Below are 22474 nucleotides of genomic sequence, written 5' to 3' on the forward strand. Positions count from 1 at the left end.
CCATCCCTTCATCCAGAAAATTTGAAGATGGGGAGAAATCTCTTCAGATTGCATGAAAATATTATTCACACACAACCACTCCCTAATCTCCCCTCCATTCTTCACCTACTCCCTTCCAATAATCACAGTATCATCCATACACAGTAGTCTTGTAGTTTTGTAGTCCTCTAGGTGTGAAATTATGAATCTTCCCCATATCACTATAATATAATCTTATTTCATTGTCTGGGTAGGGGACAAGGAAAACCCTTCATCCACGGGGAGCTAAGATAGAAGATAAATGGGTGGGTGGCAGATGGATGAGGGTGGGTGGATGCCTTGACTGGCTACCTCCCTTATAAAGGGGAGGATGCCTTGTAGTATGTAGATAAGTAGATTGTCTGGGCATTCAGCTTTGTATCTACATATGATAAGAGATGTGGAAGGCAGAGATGGATGGATTGAACTGGAGGGGACAACCGAGAATGAGATGGATGGATAGGGTGAAAAGGGCATTGAGTAAGACCAGAATGTCTGTTAAGCAAGGAAGTGAGAAGGCAGGAAATATGGATGAGTGGAGAATGGCTATGTATAGATGATACTGTGATGCAAGGATGCGAAGGGGGAGATAGGGGGTGGATATGTATGAATATTGTGACATAGCACTAGGGGATTTCCCCATGTCTTCCCTTTGTCATAAAGGGATCTAAGGGGGTGTTGGCAATTAAATGAAGTAACTTTGCTGTGGATGTACTGTGTCTTGTTGCATTGCTTTCTGACCCAGAACAGTGGGCAGGATACGGGTGACCCATCATTTATGAGGAGCTAAGATGAGAGGGAGGAAAGGATGGTGGATGGGAGTGGAATGGCTGGGAATGGGTATGTGCCTTCGGACTTGGCTACCTTCTTTGTAACGGGAGAAAAGCATTTGGTATATAGATAAATGTATTAAGGAATTAAATTATTACATAATCCATACTCTTGCAGACTGGTCAAGATACACCTCAGGGACCATATGTAGAGAACCTTGTGTTCATCATCATGAATGTAGCATCAGATTTTCTCAACAACCCTCCTGCTGAAATGGTTCCTGGTGGTGTCATCTCACAACAACTGCTCAATTCACTGCTAACAAAAATGATTTGGCAGGTGAGTGTAGAGGAGGGTTTTTGTGTTTTACCTTTTTCTTTCAGGCAGATAAGAGTGTTCACTTAATATATATGCCTATTTGTAATATTCAGCAAAGGATCTATACTACTGTGATTGTATATAGCTTAGAAGAGGGAAGGGTGCTACAGGACTGGAAATTGGTATATATGGTACCAATCTACAGGGGAGGAAACAGGGAGGAATTTTATAACCTGTGTAATTATTGGTCCTTCTTGCCATGTGTGACCCACATCCTCCACCCTCCCACCTTTTAAACTCCCCTCCAACTCACCACCATCAACCCTTGCACCTCTCATCAACTTACTTTAAACCACATATACTTTCAGCTTTTCCTCACACATTCCCTCCCAAACTCTGCCATCACCTGCTCCAGTCTATCCTCTAACTCTGCCACAAGCACATTGTCACTCACTGTGCCTTTCTAGACCTACAAAAAGCATTTGATAAGGTACCACACAAGAAACTAATAAGAAAAATAGAATCAATAGGTGGTATCAGAGGAAAATTATTGGAATGGATGGAAGACTTCCTGACTGGGAGAAAAATGAGGGTAGTAATTAGATAAATACTTGAATTGGGAAGAAATTATAAGTGGTGTCCCGCAAGGTTCAGTACTGGCTCCAATCATGTTTGCCATATATATAAATGACATGGATGAAGGAGTAGAGTGTTATATGAATTTCCTCGCAGATGACGCAAAAATACTAAAGAAAGTAAGAACAGAGGAGGATTGTGAATCATTACAGTTGGACCTGGACAAAATCTGGAAATGGACTCAAAAGTGGGAAGTGAACTTCAATATCAAGAAGTGTAGTATAATGGAGTTTGGAAAAAGTAAAAACAGAATATCAAGAAATTATAAAATTGGTGAAGAAGTAAAAAAAGTGAACTCTTAAAGAGACCTTAGAGTAATAATCAGCAAAGACATGACAAACGGACAAACATGTCAATAAAATAGTCAGAGAAACCTTCAACCTATTAAGGTCAGTGAAAGCGGCATTTGACTACTTGGATGAGGAAATGATTAAAAAAATATTAGTTACACTAATAAGACCAAAACTGGAGTACGTAGCAACACTATTGACACCCAGTACTAAAAAGAATATAAAGAAATTAGAATGAATACAAAGAGCAATGACAAAGTTGGCACCAACTCTCTCCAAATTAATATACGAACAAAGATTGTCCAAATTAGAACTACCAACTCTGGAACAAAGAAGAGAAAGAGGAAATCTGCTGACTATAGAATCATTAAAGGAATGAAAATCCTAGATAGGAGTGACTTACTAAAATGGGACAATGAAAAAAGAAGAGGACACAAAAAGAAACTCAAAGGATAACTATAGAAGAGATCTGAAAAAAATAGCTTCCCACACAGAGTAATGGATACCTGGAATAATTTAGATAAAGAAACAGTGTGTGCAAACACTATTCAAGATTTTAAGAAAAAACTTGATGCTGAAAGATACAAAGACAGGTCACCACGAGCATAGCTCCCTTCCCATATAATACAACTAGGTAAAATAGCAACTGGCTCACCTGCTCCAAACTCTTGCCCAGCACTCTCTTGTTTACTTCCTTCACTACCCCATCAATAATCCATATACAAGTTGAACAACCAAAGTAACATGACACAACATTGGTACATCCCAACTTTCACCTCAAACCACTCACTTTTTCCATACCTGACCCTCACACTAGCTATACTACTCATGTGAAGTTAGTAGAATATTAAATGACTAATAATGGGTTTTGATGTTTAACCAGATGATGGAGCAGTGGAATTTGCCTTTATCAGAAGATTTCCTGTTTTTGGCACGGACAAAGCTCAAACAGACCATAGCCAAATTTAGGGGCAAGAGGTGAGTTAGCATTTATGTTGCTATTTTGAAGAGGTTTGGTCATTTTTCATTATATTTACTTTACAAACTTGGAAAAAACTTGTTTGCAAATGTACAACAACTTTACCTCCCTTATAAAGGGGAAAAGGCCCTTGATATACAGAAATATAGATAATAGTTGTTGTTGTTGCTGTCGTTCCCTAGACTGTCTGTCCGAGCAGTCCCGTCTCCCCAAGGAATGCCACAGCCGAAACTGGGTTTTCCCACAAATCCTTTATAGAGTGTATGTTGTGTTGTTTGCGTGCATGATTGTGTATAATGCAGTCTTCCATTATGTGTTGTATGGTATGGGGTGAAGTGTTACATCCTGGGCAGCTGTTCACAATGGGGTCATCCAGCCTCTTCTGGTAGCTTAGAAGTGCTGGGTGGTGGCCGCACCGCAGTCTGGCCAGGTGGACTCTGTCCTTTCGTGGGAGAGAGGATTCAGAAGGGTGGATATCAGGGGGTCTGGCATGCAGCAGTGTGTTGTCTTTCAATGTGTTAATGGAGCGGTGAGTGATATGATTATGAATATGTTTCCGGAGGCTGGTATTTGGTGGTTGTGTAGGAAGAGAAGAGAGTATCTGTGTGTGATACAGGTCTTTGGGTGTTGTTTTAATGTTTCTTGGTGTGTGTGGGTGTTCTGCTATGTAGTGTAGCGGGTGTGATGTGTTTGTGGTGGCTGCGGCAAGTGTTTGTGTGCCTCTCATGTCGAGGTGGTCTTTGACTTTGAGGACTTTTGTTTCATGATGTAAATGGTCTGTAGGTGTTGTATTTGTGTAGCCTGTAATTGTTTTTAGGGCTTTGTTTTGTATGATTTGAAGGGTGTTGTGGTGTGTCTCACTGAGATTAGGAGCCCATGCAGGACTCGCATAATTCATCACTGAGCGTATGCATTGTTTGTATATTGTTGTATTAGTTTCTTTTTGTCCAAATGTTGTTCCAGTGATTGACTTAAGTGCATTAAGTCTAGGTGTGCATTTGTTTTTTATGTTTGTGATGTGTTGTTTGAAAGACATGGATGTATCGTATGTTACACCAAGAATTTTCGGTGTGTTTGTGTGTGGTATTAGAGTGTTGTTGATGTAGAGATGAGGTATGTATTTGTGTTCTTTTGTCCAGTTGGTGAGAAGTGTTGCTGTAGATTTGGTTGGAGCTATTTTGAGTCTGTTTGTGATGAACCATGTGTTGAGTGTATCAAGGTATGGCTGGATTATTTCTGCAGCTTTGTCTATGTTACAATGTGTGCATGTGATTGTTATGTCGTCTGCGTAGGAAGAGATTTGTATTTCTGAGGTGTCTGGTGTGGGTAAGTCATGCATGTATAGATTAAAGAGCATGGGGGATAGAACAGAGCCCTGTGGTACTCCATTCTTAATGTTTCTGATGTGCGATGATTGGCCATTATATGACATGTAAGCATTCCTACCTGCCAGATAATTGGCCAGCCATCTTTTGGTGTTATTGTGCATGTCTGTGTTATATATTTTATTTGTTAGGTTGTTGTTGTTGTCATTCCCTAGACTGTCTGTCCGAGCAGTCCCGTCTCCCCAAGGAATGCCACAGCCAAAACTGGGTTTTCTCACAAATCCTTTATAGAGTGTATGTTGTGTTGTTTGCATGCATGATTGTGTATAATGCAGTCTTCCATTATGTGTTGTATGGTATGGGGTGAAATGTTACATCCTGGGCAGCTGTTCACAATGGGGTCATCCAGCCTCTTCTGGTAGCTTAGAAGTGCTGGGTGGTGGCCGCACCACAGTCTGGCCAGTTGGACTCTGTCCTTTCGTGGGAGAGAGGATTCAGAAGGGTGGATATCAGGGGGTCTGGCATGCAGCAGTGTGTTGTCTTTCAATGTGTTAATGGAGCGGTGAGTGATATGATTATGAATATGTTTCCGGAGGCTGGTATTTGGTATTTGTGGAGGAAGTGAAGAGAGTATCTGTGTGTGATACAGGTCTTTGGGTGTTGTTTTAATGTTTCTTGGTGTGTGTGGGTGTTCTGCTATGTAGTGTAGCGGGTGTGATGTGTTTGTGGTGGCTGGGGCAAGTGTTTGTGTGCCTCTCATGTCGAGGTGGTCCTTGACTTTGAGGACTTTTGTTTCATGGTGTAAATGGTCTGTAGGTGTTGTATTTGTGTAGCCTGTAATTGTTTTTAGGGCTTTGTTTTGTATGATTTGAAGGGTGTTGTGGTGTGTCTCACTGAGATTAGGAGCCCATGCAGGACTCGCATAATTCATCACTGAGCATATGCATTGTTTGTATATTGTTGTATTAGTTTCTTTTTGTCCAAATGTTGTTCCAGTGATTGACTTAAGTGCATTAAGTCTAGGTGTGCATTTGTTTTTTATGTTTGTGATGTGTTGTTTGAAAGACATGGATGTATCGTATGTTACACCAAGAATTTTCGGTGTGTTTGTGTGTGGTATTAGAGTGTTGTTGATGTAGAGATGAGGTATGTATTTGTGTTCTTTTGTCCAGTTGGTGAGAAGTGTTGCTGTAGATTTGGTTGGAGCTATTTTGAGTCTGTTTGTGATGAACCATGTGTTGAGTGTATCAAGGTATGGCTGGATTATTTCTGCAGCTTTGTCTATGTTACAATGTGTGCATGTGATTGTTATGTCGTCTGCGTAGGAAGAGATTTGTATTTCTGAGGTGTCTGGTGTGGGTAAGTCATGCATGTATAGATTAAAGAGCGTGGGGGATAGAACAGAGCCCTGTGGTACTCCATTCTTAATGTTTCTGATGTGCGATGATTGGCCATTATATGACACATAAGCATTCCTACCTGCCAGATAATTGGCCAGCCATCTTTTGGTGTTATTGTGCATGTCTGTGTTATATATTTTATTTGTTAGGTTGTGGTGGGGGATAGCATCAAAAGCTTTACTAATGTCTAATGTTATAAGAAGTGTTCTGTGGTGGGGCCCTATCTGAATTGATGCCATCTAAAATTCTTTGTGTGAGGTTTATCAGAAGAGTGTTTGTGGAGTGTAGTGGCCTAAAACCGTGTTGTGAGTCAGCAAGGGGAATATGTGGTGTGACAAGTTTAAGTATTAGTCGTTCAATGACTTTAGAGGGGGTGCAGAGAAGTGTGATTGGGCGGTGCGATGTTGGGATTGTTCGGTCATTGTTCGGTTTTGGACTGGTGATTATTTTACCTTGCTTCCAGATGTCGGTTATAGTGTTGTGTGAATAGATGCAGTTTGCAATGTTTGTGAGTGCATGTATACCTTGTGGTCCAATGTGTTTTAGGTGGATGTTACTTATGTTATCAGGGCCACAGGCAGATGAGTGCTTGAGATTATGTATTATGTGTTTTGTCTGACTGTCTATGAAGGGTGTATAGTCTGAGTCTGTGGGAAAGTCTTTCTTACATCGAATAGTGCGTCGGTCGTCAGGGTGAGAAGTGAGATGGCTTGTCTGTGCAAAATGATTTATGAGTGTGTTTGCTTGTTGTCTGTTTGAGGGTAGATTGTCTGTTGTTGTGATTATTGCTGCGTGAGAGCGTGTGTGTTACTGTTGGATAGTGTAATGCTGTTGAGTGTTTTGTACAATTTTCTGGTGTTTGTTTTGTGATCAAGTGTATTGATAAAGTTTTGCCAATTTTGTGTTTTTTGTTCATGTATTTTATTGGCAATCACAGTGTTTAGTGTTTGTCTGATGAGGCCCCGGATTTCTGGTGTGAAGTTGGGGTTGTGTGATTTTCTGTTGCCTCTAGGGATGTATCTCTTCTCTGTGTTTTGTATGATTGTATTAAAAGTGTGCACAGCATTGTTTATGTTTGTGATTGGTGTACTGTTAAGTGTTTCAAAATGTTGTTCTGTCTTTTCAGTAAAAGCTTCCCAGTTAGCTCTCTTGTAATTGGTGTACGTGTGTCTGTGGCCAACTGGGGTGCATCTTGTTTTGGTGGTGATGATGATTGGAAGGTGGTCAGAACCAAGGGTTCCGACCACTCTCCATGATGTTGTTGGGGTTAGGCAGGGGAAGCAGAAGGTGATATCAGGAGAGGAGGGAGTGTATAGGGCTTGGTGTGGGATATGTGTATGATTATGTGTGTTGTTCATGATAGTCAATGAGTCAAACTGAGTCTGTATATCAAGCCCTCTGTCTGTGTCAGGGTTGTCGACATACCAGGCAGACGACTTAGCATTGAAGTCACCACCCATGATCAGGTTGGGGATTGAGGCTAGTTGGCAAAATTGAGGCCTGAAGGTGTTTGAAACTGTGGGGGATGATTGGGGGGGAATGTACATGTTAACTATTGTCAGTGTTGATTTGTTGCCTGTGCGGATTCGAATAGATTGGATTTCTGTAGTGTTATCTGTGGTAGGGAGGAGAATTTTGATTGTGGCACTTGTGTCCACAAAACAGATGGAGTGGTGGATCAGGGTGGTGAGTCCACCGCCATTGCCGTCGGTCCGGTCTTGTCTGATGGTGGTGTAATTATGAAATGATGATGTTTTGTGTGAGTGTCTTAGTTTTGTTTCTTGTATAATTGCAATGTTTATGTTGTGTTGTTTAAGAAAGTGTTCGAGTTCATGTTTTTTCGTGTTAATACCATCAATGTTGTGTTGTAATATGTTGATGTTGTGTGTTCTGTATGTGTTGTATGTTGCCGTTTGGGGTTATGGTTGGGGTGTTAATGGGGAAGGTATAGGATCTGGGTTAGAGGGGGGGAAAGGAGAGATTGGGGACAAAAGAAGGGGAGTACTGATTGGGGATAAGGGCAAAGGGAAATTGGGAGTGGGTAAGGGTGCTGGCTGTGGTTGGGGAGGTGGGAGTGGGGTTACTGGAGGGCAGGTAGAACATGTCCAAGTGTTTGTGTATTGGTTTGTGTCAGCAAGTGTTGTACAAGTGAGGTGGGCCCAGTTTTTGCACATATTGCATTGAACTGAGCCCTTTGTCTGTCTGCTCAAGGTAATGGGTGTAGAGCTCTCAACATCTCCGGCTAAAAGTAGAAGAAGAGGGGTGATCGCCGGAAAATCACCCCTCCGTGCAGAAAAAACGTAACATTGCATGTTGAGAAAAAGGATTCATAGATAATAGTTGTTTACATTGCTAATTTTGTAGAGAGTGACTCAAGTCTATAGTTTGATATTGTTCCCCATCTGATAATATAAGTTTTATAGAATTTTCATGTGGCAACATAATGAAAGGGTTGACTCAAATCATGTTTCCTTTTTTTTTATTATACATATACGAAGGCTTTTTCTCCTTCACAAGAGAGGTAGCCAAAAAGAAAAAGACATAAAACCATTCCCACCCATTCCATCCCTAGATACACTCCACCCCCTCCACCCTCCACCCTCCCTCTTATCTTAGCACCTCCTGGATGACGGGTCATCCCTGCACCTTGTCCACTGCCCTGGGTCAGAGGCAGTGTCACAAGACACAGCACATCCACAGCATGGCTGCTTCATTAAATCAGCGACCCTCCCTCTTCATCCCCCCATGCAGAAAAGGAGAAGTCAGAGTGAAAACTTTCATATATTGTGTATGTGTGAAAAATAATTTGACACAGCCCAAAGGGATTTCTCCCCGTTTTCTGTTTTTCTGCATGAGGGATGGAGGGGTGGGTGGGTCACCAATTAAATGAAGCAGCCGTCCTGTGGATGTGCTATGTCTTGCAACACTGCTTCTGACCCAGGGCAGTGAGCGAGATGCAGGGATGACCCGTCATCCAGGAGGAGCCAAAATAAGAGGGAGGGAAGGGGGTGAATGGGAGTGGAGTATGTGGGGATGGAATGGATGGGAGTGGAATTTATGCCTTTGTTTTTTGGCTACCTCCCATGTACGGGGGGAAAAGCCATTGGTATATGTATGTATGTATAATGTAAACTTAGATTGAATGCATTTTGATCAGGAAATTGTGTCATTTTCAGACTGGACGAAGCACGGGACCGGTTGGTAACTAGCATTACCCGGGAAATGCTTAACCAGTTCCTCAGTTTGTCACTAGAGCGTTTACACCACACCCGGAGAAGAATCTCAAAGCCACCTGCACATGTAAGGATTATGAATGCTCCATTGTAATCTAAGATGAGATGGAAACAATGTTGGTGGATGGGAGTGGAATGGATGGGGGTGGGTGCATGCCTTTTGACTTGGCTACCTCCCATAAGGAGAAAAAAGCCTTTGGTATATAGATAGATTCATTGTAATAGTAATGTTTTTTCTATCTGAACAATACATTAGGTCCATGCACATAATAGTTGTGTACGAGGTCTGTTAAAAAAATGCGCAGACTGACGTCATAAAGCAAAATGTACTTTATTTAGAAGTTACAGATCTGGGTCCCCTTCAAAGTACTCTCCTCCCCAATGCACACACTTATCCCAACGGTGTTTCCACTTTTTGAAACTCCTGGTATGCTTCTTTTGTAATGTCCTTCAGCTCCTTCATTGCATTTGCCTTAATCTCAGGAATTGTCTCAAATCTTCTTCTTTTCAAGGGTCTTTTGAGTTTGGGGAACAAGAAAAAATTGCAAGGAGCAAGGTCAGGTGAGTAGGGGAGGGTGGGGAAAAACAGTGATCGAGTGTTTGTCCAAAAACCCACGAGTTCTGAGGGCTGAATGGGCTGGAGCATTGTCAGGATGGAAAAACCAATTGCCACTCCTCCACATTTTTGGTCTTTTGCAATGGATGGCATCCCTCAGATGTTCAGAACTTCAGTGTAGTAAGTCTAGTTCACCATGGAGCCTTCGGGGAGGTACTCGTGGTGAACATCACCCTTAACATTGAAGAAAACTGTCAGCATCACCTTGACCTTGGATCAAACTTGGCGAGCTTTTTTGGGTCTGGGGGATGTTTCACTCATCCACTGGGATGATTGGACCTTCGTTTCATTGTCAAAACCATAAACGATTCATCACCTGTTGTGATCCTGGACAAGAAGTTTTCATCTTCTGAACCTGGACGCAATGGGCTTTTTGTTCGTCCGTCACACAAATTTTGCAGCAACACAGTGCATCTTCAATTTTTTTTGTCAAAATCTCCTAACAAGATCCAACTGATATCCCACACTCTTCAGCAAGCTCCCTGACAGTCAGATGTTGATTTGCCTGCACCAGGGTGTTGATTTTGTCAATGTGTGGGTCATCGGTTGACTTGGAAAGACATCCAGGATGCTCATCATCTTCAATGGACTGTTGACCATCCTTAAAACGTTCATGCCACTTGAAACATGCTGCACACTTCATAGCAACATCACTGTAAGGCGTGTTAAGCATAGCAAAAGTTTCAGTCGCAGATTTTCCAAGTTTAACACAAAATTTCACAGCAAGTCGTTGCTCCTTCATGTCATTCATTCTGAAATCCACCAAACGAAAAAATCGCACTTCACTAAAAACCACTTAACTAATTCACAAAGATATCTGCAATTTGGGAAATGGCATCGTAATCAGCTGATCAGTGTGAACCTAGTGACACCAAGGAGATTACCCTGGAACCAATTGGAGCCATGCAATTAAAACAGTCCACATATTTTTTTTAACAGACCTCGTATGTAACATACATACATATACCAAAGGTTTTTTCCCCCTTGTAAGGGAGGTAGCCAAAAAACAAAGGCATAAAAACCATTCCCACCCATTCCATCCCTAATACACTCCACTCCCCTCCACCCTCTACCCTCCTTGGTATCTCCTGGATGATGGGTCATCCCTACATCTTGTCCACTGACCTGGGTCAGAGGCAGTGTCACAAGACACAGCACATCCACAACAAGACCGCTTCATTAGATCGGCAACCCCCTCTCTGTCCCCTCATGTAGAAAAGGAGAAGACTGGGAGAAATCCCTTCGGGCTGCGTCAAATTTTTCTCACGCATACTACCTCACCCCCCATCCCCCCATCCATTCCACCTCATGCATCACAACATCATCCATATACAACCATTCTCCATTCACCCCTGTCTTCTGTCCTCTCCCTTCCTTCCTCAACATACATTCCCCTCTTTCCCAAAGCCCCTTTCACCCCATCCATCCATCTCATCCTAGGTCACCCCCTCATGTTCACTCCCTCCACATCTGCCTTCCAAACCTCTTTTACTAGTCTTTCTTCACTCATTCTTTCCATGTGTCCAAACCATCCCAATACTCTTTCATCCACCCTATCTCCCAACTCCCTTACCACCCCCATTCTCCTCCTCACCTCCTCATTTCTCACTCTATCCAGCCTAGTAACCCCCATCATACTTCTCAGGCACCTCATCTCAAACACATTCAAACTCCTTCTCTCTTCCTCTCTTATGTTCCATGTTTCTACCCCATACAGTGCTGTTGACACAATCACTCCTTCATACAATCTCCTCTTAGCATCCATTCCCAAATGTCTATTTCTCATTACACTTTTTAATCCACCAAGGCATTTACTCACTTTTCTCAATCTACATTCTACCTCCACCTCCACTCCACCCATTCCTGCCACATTTGCACCCAAGTATCTAAAACTATCCACTTCCTCCAGTGGCTCTCCCTTAATGCTCACTTCCAGTCTGCTGCCACTTTCACCCCTTGAACATCTCATCACCTTACTTTTACCCACATTTATCTTCAACTTTCTTCTTTCACACACTCTCCCAAACTCTGTCATCAACTTCCTCAATCCCTCCTCTGATCCTGCTACAAGCAAAACAGCAAAATAGAAAGAGCAGCAACTCCTCTTTTGTCTCTCTATCTCCTCTCTCTCTCTTTCTCTCTCCCCCTCTCTCCCTTTCTTACACCTTTTCTCTCCCTCTCTCTCTCTCTCTCTCTCTCTCTCTCTCTCTCTCTCTCTCTCTCTCTCTCTCATTCTCTCTCTCTCTTTCATTCTCTCTCTCCTCTCTCTGCTCTCTCATTCTCCCTCCCTTTCTTTCTCTCCTTTTCTCTTTCCCTTTGTCACTCTCTATTTTCTCTCTTTCTCTCTCTCCTCTCTCTCTCTCTCTCTCTCTCTCTCTCACTCTTTCTCTGTCAAGCCATGTTCAAAGGATAGGAGTAAATGAAGAATTGCTGTAAATGGACAAAGAACTAACACTGCCCAGAGGGAAGTCCTTGTCTTCTCCATAAATTATTTCAAGTGAATAAAGAGAAAGGGATGTAAAGAATTGGTGGGGATTAACCAATTTCAGCTGTCAAACACTGATGTGGATGTGAATTCTCTCACTGCATTGACTTTGGCACGATTGGTGTGGTAGGGAACAGGGATGACTCTTCATCCATCAGATTGTAAGATGGGAGGGGTAATGAATATTGCATAGGTATGGGAAGGGTGTAGAGTGGATGCTTGCTTTGACTTGCCCATCCTTCTTACATACATACATATACCAATGGCTTCTTCCTCCTTACAAGAGAGGTAGCCAAAGTCAAAAAGGTATAATTCCACTTCCACCCATTTCATCCCCACACACTCATCCTTCTTAAAAGGGAAGAAAAAGTGTTTTGGTGTGTATGTATGTGTATGTATCTAACATTGTAACAGGGTTGACATAAGAGGGGGACATAACCACTTCCATACGCGATGATGCCGACGTCAGCGTCTTGATTATATTTATTGTAGTCGTACCTACGTAACCTCCATTCTCTCTAAACTGGCTTCATCATATTTTCTTTGGTTATCAAATTTCACAGGTGAAAGAGAATGAACGATTGAACACTGACTTCATTTTTTATAATGCGATTATTATGACGCAACATCGCACGTCGGGCAGCTAATGCTGCCAGACGTGCGATGTGCCCTGGAGTGAAGTGGTTAATGCGGGTGAGAAATACCACTTGGATTGTAAGAGGCAAGAAAAACGGGACAGGGATTGGGACCAGGCATCCTTCTCCTTGTAGCCCCACAGGGGACATTCCTAAAAAATGTAAAGGCATAAGAGGGTCTAGGAGTTTTCCAACCAGCACCCTAAGGTTTGGGTCTTTTAATGTACATGGATGTGGTACAGATAAGAGTAAAAGGGAAGAGATAGGTTGTATGTTTGTGAGAAGAAAGATGGATGTGTTGGCTTTGAGTGAAACGAAGTTGAGAGGGAGGGGCTATTGTGAGTTTGGGAGTGTAATTGGGAGGTTATCAGGAGTGAAGAGAGGGCGAGGGAGAGAAGGGGTGGCTATACTAGTAAGTGAAGAGATAGGTAAACATGTAGTGGAGGTTTCCTCAAGGATAATGTAGATGAAGGTAAATCTAGGAAAGGAGATGTGGGTTTTTGTAAGTGCATATGGGCCTGGCAGTGAGAAGAGTGTAGAAGAAAGGCTTTTTGGATAGATTTAAATGAGTGCATGGAGGGATTAGGGAGGAACGTCAATGTAGTAGTACTGGAAGACCTTAATGCTAGGGTAGGAAATGAGCCAATAGACAGAGTGATTGGAAAATGTGGAGTTCCAGGAAAGAATGGTAGTGGAGAGTTGACGGTGGAAATGTGTCTAGAAAGAGAATTGATGATAGCAAATACAGTGTAACAGAAGAAAGTCAAGCATAAGTACACATGGGAGAGGGTGGTGGATGGAAGGGTGGTAGATAGAGCGTTAATGGACTATGTAGTGGTAGATAGGAGTAATATAGGAAGAGTTAAGGATGTGCATCTGCTAAGGGGAGAGAGTGGGGGAATATCAGATCATTTTTTGGTGGAAAGTAAGTTGAGAGTGGAGGATAGATGGAGAAAGAGGAAATGGACAAAAAGTAAGGAGGTACTTAGAGTGAACTCTTTAAAGGAAAAGGAGAAGGAGTACAAGAAGAAGCTGAGAGAGGAGTGGGAGGGAGTGAAGAATAGAGTAGAGCTAGGAGTGGAGGAGGAATGGGGATGGTTCAAGGAGGGAGTCACAAAGTGTGCAAAGATGGTGTTTGGAACAAGAAGGACGGGAGGAAATAGAAGAAAGGGTAGTGAATGGTGGGATGACAAAACAAAGAAGGTTGTAGAAGAGAAGAAGCGAGCTTTCACAGATTGGTTACAAAATAGGACAAAGAAAAGAAAAGAAAAGTAAAGCACAAGGTAAAGAGGAGAGCAGAAGTGAAATGGGGTAAGAGTGTGACAAAAAAAAATTGAAAGTAATTAAAAGATGTTTAGGAAAGAAATTGAGAGAGGAAGAGGAGGAGAATCAAGTAGAGAAGAAAAGGTAAAAGATGCAGATGGTGAGATGATAATGGAAGAGAAAGCAGTAAGGGGAAGATGGGCGGAGTATTTTAGGAAGTTGCTTAATGTGAGAGAGGATAGGGAGGGAAAGATAGTTGCAGTGGGATGTGCTAAGAAAATGAAAGTGATGAGTGAGGAAAATGGAGGAGACATAAGGTAAAAGATGCAGATGGTGAGATGATAATGGAAGAGAAGGCAGTAAGGGGAAGATGGGCGGAGTATTTTAGGAAGTTGCTTAATGTGAAAGAGGATAGGGAGGGAAAGATAGTTGCAGTGGGATGTGCTAAGAAAATGAAAGTGATGAGTGAGGAAAATGGAGGAGACATAAGGAAGGATGAAGTGAAGGCAGTTGTTAAGATGATGAGAGCAGGTAAGGCACCTGGTCTGGATGGATGCCATGCAGAATGTCTAAAAAAAGGAGGTACAGTGATGGTGGACTGGCTGGTGAGGTTATTTAATGTTTGCTGGAGAGAGGGTAGAGTGCCGGAGGACTGGAGGAGTGCCTGTATAGTTCCACTTTACAAGAGAAAAGGGGACAAGTGTGAATGTAGTAGTTTCAGAGGGATTAGCTTGTTGAGTGTAGTTGGGAAGGCTTATGGGAGGATCTTGATTGAGAGGATTAGGAGAGGAACAGAGGGAGTAATTGGCGAGGAACAGTGTGGATTTAGGACAGGTAGAAGTTGTGTAGATCGGATTTTTGTAGTAAGACAGATATGTGAGAAAGCTATAGGAAAAGGTAAGGATGTTTTTTGGGCTTTTATGGATCTGGAAAAGGCTTATGACAGGGTAGACAGGTAGGCACTGTGGGAGGTTTTGCAGATATACGGGATAGGAGGAAAGCTTCTAGGAGCTGTCAAGAGTTTTTATGAGAGTAGTAGAGCATTTTATCGATGGGACTGGGATTTCGTCAAGGATGCATTATGTCGCCCTGGCTGTTCAACATATACATGGATGGGGTGGTGCGAGAGGGAAAATGGAGAAAAGTGGGAGGTGAGCCAGCTGTTGTTTGCGGACGACACTGCGCTTGTGGCAGGATCTTTTATCCCATTTTAATAAATCTTTTCTGTCAAGGAACTCCATCCCTTTCATTATTCTGTAAATGGCCAGCCAATATCCTCTTTCTCTTCTTTGTTCCAGCATTGGTAGTTCGAGTTTGAACAATCTTTGTATGTCAATTTAAAGAGTGTTGATGGCATCTTTGTCGTTGCTGTTTGGATTCTTTCTAATTTCTTTATATTCTTTTTTGTATTGGGTGTCCATAGTGTTGCAGCATACTCCAATCTTGGTCTTATCAGTGTGACTTATTTTCTTTACCATTTCCTCATCCAAGTAGTCAAAGGCCACTTTCATTGATCTTAGTAAATTGAAGGTTTCTCCGACTATTTTGTTAATATGCTTGTCTGGAGACATGTCTTCACTAATATAATTACTCGTAGGTCCCTTCCGTGCCGGCGTCGAGTTTCGGGGGCAGCCGCAAGCGACCACATCCGGGAAAAATGTCATACAGGAACGGTAGCTAGCGGTGGCTTTGACGCGCATGTCCGGCTACGCTAACCGTCCTGGTTTGAAGGAAGAGGACAACTTGGCCTGAGAATGACTCGAAGTGGCGTTGTACCACCTTCCTGGCGACTGTTGAGTTTCTGGGATGGGCGAGGGCAAGCCGCAAGCGACCTCATCCGGGAAAAGCTCGTACAGGAACGGTAGCTAGAGGTGGCCTTAGGCGCATGTCCATCTACGCTAACCGTCCAAGTTTAAAGGAATAAAGGACAACTTGGCTTCCTGTCTACTACGCCGTGGAGGAGGGAGAGAATTGCTCGTCTCCTCCGAAGCCGTAGGCCGCCTTCCCATGTTTTTGGGGGGGTGAAGAGGGAAGCCATTTTCTATGCTTGCGCACCTTTCCCCCTATCTCCCTTCGGCGAAACCACAACAATACTGGAACCAGATTCCATACTTACAGTGAAGGGTAGGATACCCGGTGGCGGTTAAGGGAATAATACAGAAAATGGAGAAGCACTGAATAATTCCAGGACACAGGATGGCGTAGGGAAAACCCCGATGAAATTGAAGGACGACGAACTCCTTAGCGTCCTTAGAGTGAGCTGGCGACAATCGAAGCGGATTGCTTGATATTCGGCACCGACGTAAACATAGAACCGCTGAGTAATTAACGGTTCGCTGCCGCGCTAATAATGGGGTTTGACTGAGAATCGGCCCATTAAGGGGGAAACCGATAAAAACTAAACATGTATAGTAGAGATGTTAACGCGGTCACTACTGCGAAGAGAATGGTTATAGTGTGCGAGACTTGTGGTGGAGGGCAAGGGCCCCCTCCCCTTGCCCCAATGGGGCCCCTTACTGAGGATAAGTGTTGCCCAGACCCACAGAGTGAGGATTTTAATTTCGCAGTAGAAATATTCGCGCTACGCGAGAGTATCCTAGTGTAAGGAGTACCGAAGAGTTTGTATCAGGGAAAAATTAATTTTCCTGCGAAAATTACATTTTTACTTCCTTTGTGCCAATTTTATATTGCCCTGATACTCAATTTTTACTTTTTCCAAACTCCATTATACTACATTTCTTGATGTTCAAGTTCCCATCCCACTTTTGACTCTATTCCCAGGCCTTATCCAGGTCTCTCTGTAGTGATTCACGGTCTTCCTCTGTACTTTAGTAGTTTTGCATCATCTGGAAAGAACTTCATATAACATTGCACACCTTCATCCATGTCATATATAGGCAAACATGATTGGAGCCAGTGCAGAACCTTGTGGGACTCCACTTATCATTTCTTCCCAGGTTGAGTTTTTGTCTCAAAGTAACACCCTCATTTTTCTCCCGTTCAAGAAATCTTCCATCCATTTCAATAACTTTCCTTGTACACCACCTATTATTTCGAGTTTTCTTAGTAGCTTTTTGTGTGGTACTTTATTAAATGCTTTTTGTAAGTCTAGGAAAGCACAATCGGCCCATCCGCCCTTTCTTGCATTATTTCTATTAGCCTTGAGTAAAACCAAATCAAGTCAGTGGCACACAATCTTGTGTGTCCAAAGCCAAATTGATTTGGATTCAGTATATTATTTCTTTCCAGATGTTTAATCCATCTATTTTTGTAAATGATATTTTGATGAAGCCTGAGGGGATTTGTCCCCATCTATTTTTCTCTATGAAGGGACAGAGGGGTGTGTGTGTGTGTGGGGGGGGGGGTACCGTCAAATAAGTGAGGCAACCTTGCTGTGGATATGCTGTGTCTCATTGTACTGCTTCTGACCCAGGGCAGAGGCAGGATACAGGGATAACCCATCATCCATGAGGGCCTAAGATAAGGAGGAAAGGGTGGTGGATGGGAGTGGAATGGGTGGGAGTAGGTATATGCCTTTTGACTTGGCTACCTCCCTTGTAAGGGGGGAAAAGCCCATGGTATATAGATAGATAGTTAATAAATTGATAAAGGTTATATTATTGGTCTTAAATACTTTGTCCTTTGCAGGGAAAAGGTATGGTCAGTCCCATGACAGTGCCTCCTTTACAATACTCTCATCCCCCATCTTCAGCCAGTATGGCTCCACTATCATTTCCTTATCCACAAACAGTAACCTCTCCATCCCACTTACCCTCTTATTCACAGTTTTCTGCCTCCCCATACACTTCATCTCATTTGAGTCACCTGTCATCACCTTCCCTATGTACAGGTGGGACGTCATTGTCCACCTTTCTCTCCACAACTTCGTCCCCTTCAGTATCTGCCCTGTTTAGCCACACATCTCCCCAGATCCAGTCTACTTCTCACCTTACAAATACTACACAGTCCTCAGTAACAAGTTCTCAGCATACAATAGTCAGCTCACAGCCATCAGACCCATTCCCACTTTTATCTAGCCCTTCTTCATCCTCTGCACACTCTCTGCAGTCCACCCATGGTGTACAGTTGAATAACACGAGTACACAGGCAAGTACCCTGGCAGTAGCTGGAACTGATGGACATGGAGGACAGGAAGTAGGAGGAGCTGTACAAGTTGTGGAAGAAGTAGAAGCAGCAGTAGGAGAGGCAGGAGCTGCAGCTTTACCTTATGGAGCTGTTGTGGGCCATTTGGTGAATGCCACTGGTGAAGCTGAAAATGATGTAAGTAGTCATATAGTTTTGTTCCTAATGGGTCCTTATCCTTGCTGATGAATTGTATACATTTTGTTGATATTTCATCCTATATCAACTGCATGATGAAATATACCTTTCAGCTATAGTTTTGTATCCTATTATAGCAATTGAAGATTTGTATGAACTTAAGTATTTCATCACTGCAGGGAACCTGTGTGGAAGAAATCGATAGTGAAAATAATGACCTTATGCAAGACTTAGCTGAAGCAGACCAATCACAAGGTATGTTGGATCTTTACGTTGAAGCTTGACCAACATTCTGTGGTCCTAGTGTAGTGCCTGTAATGGTATGGCTACTACGTTTTATTTTATGAAAGAATGGGTGAGATAAAGATCACACCTTCATGGGAACAAAACCATGTCTGGTCCCAAATACCAAGGATAAGGTAGTAATTATTCAGATATACATATGCAGTGCTAATTAGGAAATTCTATATTAATTAGAATTGTTTTGATTAGTATTCAAAAGATGTTTGTGTTTTGCTACCACCATCCCAAAAACAAGGCTTAATATATTAGAATACATGGTTTTTCGTGGACATCACACATTTTTATTTCCCTCCCCATGTTAGGCTGTTTAAGTGCTACATTGCATTCACAGGATCGAGAAGAAAGAGAAATAAATAGGTTCAAGTCTAAATCATGTTTGTTTTACTGATCTATGAGATAATGTTATCTTGATTCTTTTCAACACTTATATAACTCCTTAATCAATACTCAATGCAACATAAGTATGGTACAAATAATGTGTAGTTTTCACCCATAGAAGACATTGGCTTGGGGGTAGGTATGTAATGCCTCCCTACAGTACACATATGTTTGTCCCTTTTCCCCTTGGCTCTTTTTATCCAATTACATAATGATTTACACTGCTCAAAGTTTGTCGAAATCTTTACCTTGGGTTACCAGACAAGAATAATCTATGAATACAGAAGTAACATGGGAATATTTAATGCTCTTGATGGTGCAAGTGAAATGTGTGAGATTATGTAACTAAATCTTCTGGCCAACTTTTAAGTATCATTCTATTTCTACACATAATAATCACTGATTTGGTTCTATCCCATGATATCTAACTTAGTACATCCACCCATTATTGTTGGAAGAAGGCAACTCTTGGCCATAAACCTTTTCATTTACAATGATTTTGATGGGTTTCTACATCCAGACATGCATGGTTCTTGACAACCACTATGTTCCTTTCTCCTAATGGAAATCTGTTGTCTTGTGGTGTATCTAACTCCCAATCATCACCTGCCAATGGGCGGGTTCCTAGTTGAATGCATATATAAATTGGCTAACTACTATGTTTCAAATATTTCCATAATCTCCAATATATCCCACTAATGCACTTGAACCTATCTGTCAATGGGTAGATTCCTAGTTAAATGTCTACCCCATGCGATATACCCTCTGGGTATTTATGATTGTGTTTGCACCCATGTTGGAGTCCCCACCTACCATTTTGTAATCTAAGCTAGGGATTTGCTACCTTATTCTGTACTGGGGTGCCCAGGTGATCTAAAACCCTAAAAATGCTTTTCTACTGGAATCCTGAACTGGGTGGTGGGAATTTTTCTCCTGTTTGGCTATCTCCCTTGTAAAGGGGAAAAAGCCTTGGTATATGTATGTATGTACCAAAATTTAAGGTTCCTAATTGGTTCATACATACGAACATGTTCTCATGACGTAGTGGAGGGGTGGAGTGAGAGATGCAGTTTCCCCAATTCCTGCCTGCAATTAGTTACATATACTTTAAAAATAAATAAAGAAATAAAAGAATAATACCCAATGAAATCCTGGCCTTACACTAGGAAATGAAAAGAGTGAAGAGGAGTCAGGTAGAAGAGAGTGTAAAAGGAGCAGATGGACAGTTGTTAGTGGAAGAGAAGGAGATGGGCAAAGTATTGCAAGAGTTGTTGAATTTAGAGGAGAAAGGAAGGATTTGTTTGTGGTATTGAGAGATGCTGTAGTCCTTGTGCTCCAAGGAGTACATTCAGAGTGTGGCATATGTTGTGAGACATTCTGCCATATCAGCCTTAGTACATGCCTTTCTTTCTTTCTTATTTTTCCATAAAAGAAGCTGAATAGTATAGTGAGTATAACTTTTTAGGATTATACCAATGATTTGAATAAATTTTATGACATGTGGCAGCACTTTTTCCCCATGTTGCCACACTGAGGTGTCTGTGGGTGATTGGTGACAGTTATGATCCAATTGATGGTCAAATTGGCAACACCTCACTCGGGAATTCCCGCTTCTACCCCACCCTGAACAGACTCCTTGAACCACAAGGACTATAGGAGAATGGGTGTGGTGGGTGAGGAGAATGACAAAACTATTACGAAAAAGGAGATACAAGTAATATTGAAAGAAATGAAAGATGGAAAGGCACCTGGGTTAGATAGATGTCAGGTGGAGTGTTTAATGATCACTTAGGATAGTGTAGAATGAAGTATTTGGTGTCTTCTAGGTGTTGGCTGCATCTTGGGCTGTCAATTCTGTGTTGGTACTGTTTTAGTGTGAGCTGGTGATCTGAACATAGTTGTGCCACCAGAGTTCTTGCTTGTCCTGGAGTAGTTTCTTAGGGGAAATATGGTAAACTATAGAATTTGGTGTTCCATCATACATACATATACCAAGGCTGAGTGCAAGTGTATATGTGTTGGGGAGGTGCTATGTCTTGCTGCATTGTTTCTAACTCAATGGGGAGGGGGCAGGAATTCCCCTTCATCAACAAGGAGCTAAGGTAAAAGAGAAAACAAAGGGGTGTGCTATGGGTGAAGAGTGGGTGTATTTCTTGACAGGCTACCTCCCTTGTAAAGGGGAAGACACCTTTGGTGCATAGCTGAATGTCATATCATTGGATTTTTTTAATGCAGATATTGAAAAAAGGCCCTAATTTATTGTATCATCATGCTCTTATATATCAAATGACCTTTGAACAGGACCTACCTGTACCTATTTCCCATAACATATAACAAATGTATACACACATTCATTGACGACATATGTTACTAGGAAGATATCATAGTTAATACTGAACATATAATCACTGAGAGCATGAAAGTTATGATTGTATGAATCATTGAGAGAAGTAGTATTGTTTTTGAAAGTAGTAGCCACCCCAGTCCTAGCTCCAGTTTGCCCCACAGATACAGGTGAACCCATGGAAGTGGAGCGTCAGGATTCAAGAGCAGAGGGAGCAGAAGCTGTCCAGGACCTACCCCGTTTATCAGATGGAGGTGCCCTACCTAAACGCAGGGATCAGCTGGTTAGTATTTTGACAGCATTGCCAAATCAATATAGGATATTGCTATTAAACATGTACTCTTTTTACTTTAGCATTATGTTTTTTATTTAGAGGTAAAGCCTTCCTTCTGACTTTCCTCCTTGTAGGAACACCAAGTGCTGCCTTAGTATCTCCTTGTTGTGCCCCCTGGGGTCAGTTCCCACGAGGAAAATTTATATTAAGTCTTAGATACCAACTGAGACTAACACACATTCAAACTTTCAAAACCTCCCTCTATCCCTATATAGTCCTAAGTTCATTCTTCCTATCACTAATACAAATTCACCAACAGTGGGGCATGACAGATGGGACACTAAAGGCAGTACAGCACACAAGCACCAAAGCATGACTGAGCTGCCCTAGCATGGTCAACCGAACTTTGACACAAATAATGAAGTAACTAAAACAAGATGGGAGCAGTAACCCAGATACAATAAATCCCTTCTGCTGTACCTCAAACCCGCTCGATGGCACTCTCCCATCAACATTGATGAAGCCTTTCCCCACACCCAGAATCAATCTATTATGACAACATCATCTCAATTCCCCTCTCCTCCTCCCCCATGAATGAGGGAATTGATTTCCACTGCTGATTAAACAGAATGACTATTGAATCACAGCCATTGACCTTAACCCCAGTTCCATTAAGCAATGTTACATCCCTGGACTTGCCCTGCCATACCAGTTCCCATCTCAACCTGTACAAAGATGAAGTGGACCCTGTCTTAGATTACCCAGGTTTCTTGGTCCTAAACACTACCTGTGGACTATCACTTGCTGAACAGTGTCCCCATAAAGTGATTTGAAAACTTTGTCAAACTTTTGTAGGAACTTCTTTGAAAACTAAGATTATACCAGGCACACGTGACATGACATCAACATTCCCATAGGAATAGTA

The 22474-nt window shown here is 42.2% G+C and overlaps 1 protein-coding gene across 17 annotated transcripts in view; it reads left to right on the top strand.

Annotated features, from left to right (window-relative positions):
• The window catches only part of LOC143022115 (uncharacterized), a 285895-nt gene that overhangs the window by 212862 nt on the left and 50559 nt on the right, over positions 1-22474 (top strand). For 16 of the 17 annotated variants that reach the window (XR_012966036.1, XM_076180165.1, XM_076180152.1 and 13 more), the window contains 6 exons: positions 967-1128; positions 2917-3011; positions 8914-9037; positions 17618-18250; positions 18430-18505; positions 21440-21558. Coding sequence is in view for 16 of the 17 variants with exons in the window: in XM_076180165.1 (XP_076036280.1) it covers positions 967-1128; positions 2917-3011; positions 8914-9037; positions 17618-18250; positions 18430-18505; positions 21440-21558 (1209 nt within the window). In the remaining variant the exon portion in view is untranslated. Of the gene's footprint in view, positions 1-966; positions 1129-2916; positions 3012-8913; positions 9038-9482; positions 9555-17617; positions 18251-18429; positions 18506-21439; positions 21559-22474 lie in introns of those variants that run through there. The other variant, XM_076180254.1, reaches the window with a different exon arrangement.

Source organism: Oratosquilla oratoria, chromosome 3, assembly GCF_046742065.1.
Source record: "Oratosquilla oratoria isolate Oo_2021 chromosome 3, ASM4674206v1, whole genome shotgun sequence".
NCBI classification, from domain to species: Eukaryota; Metazoa; Arthropoda; class Malacostraca; order Stomatopoda; family Squillidae; genus Oratosquilla; species Oratosquilla oratoria.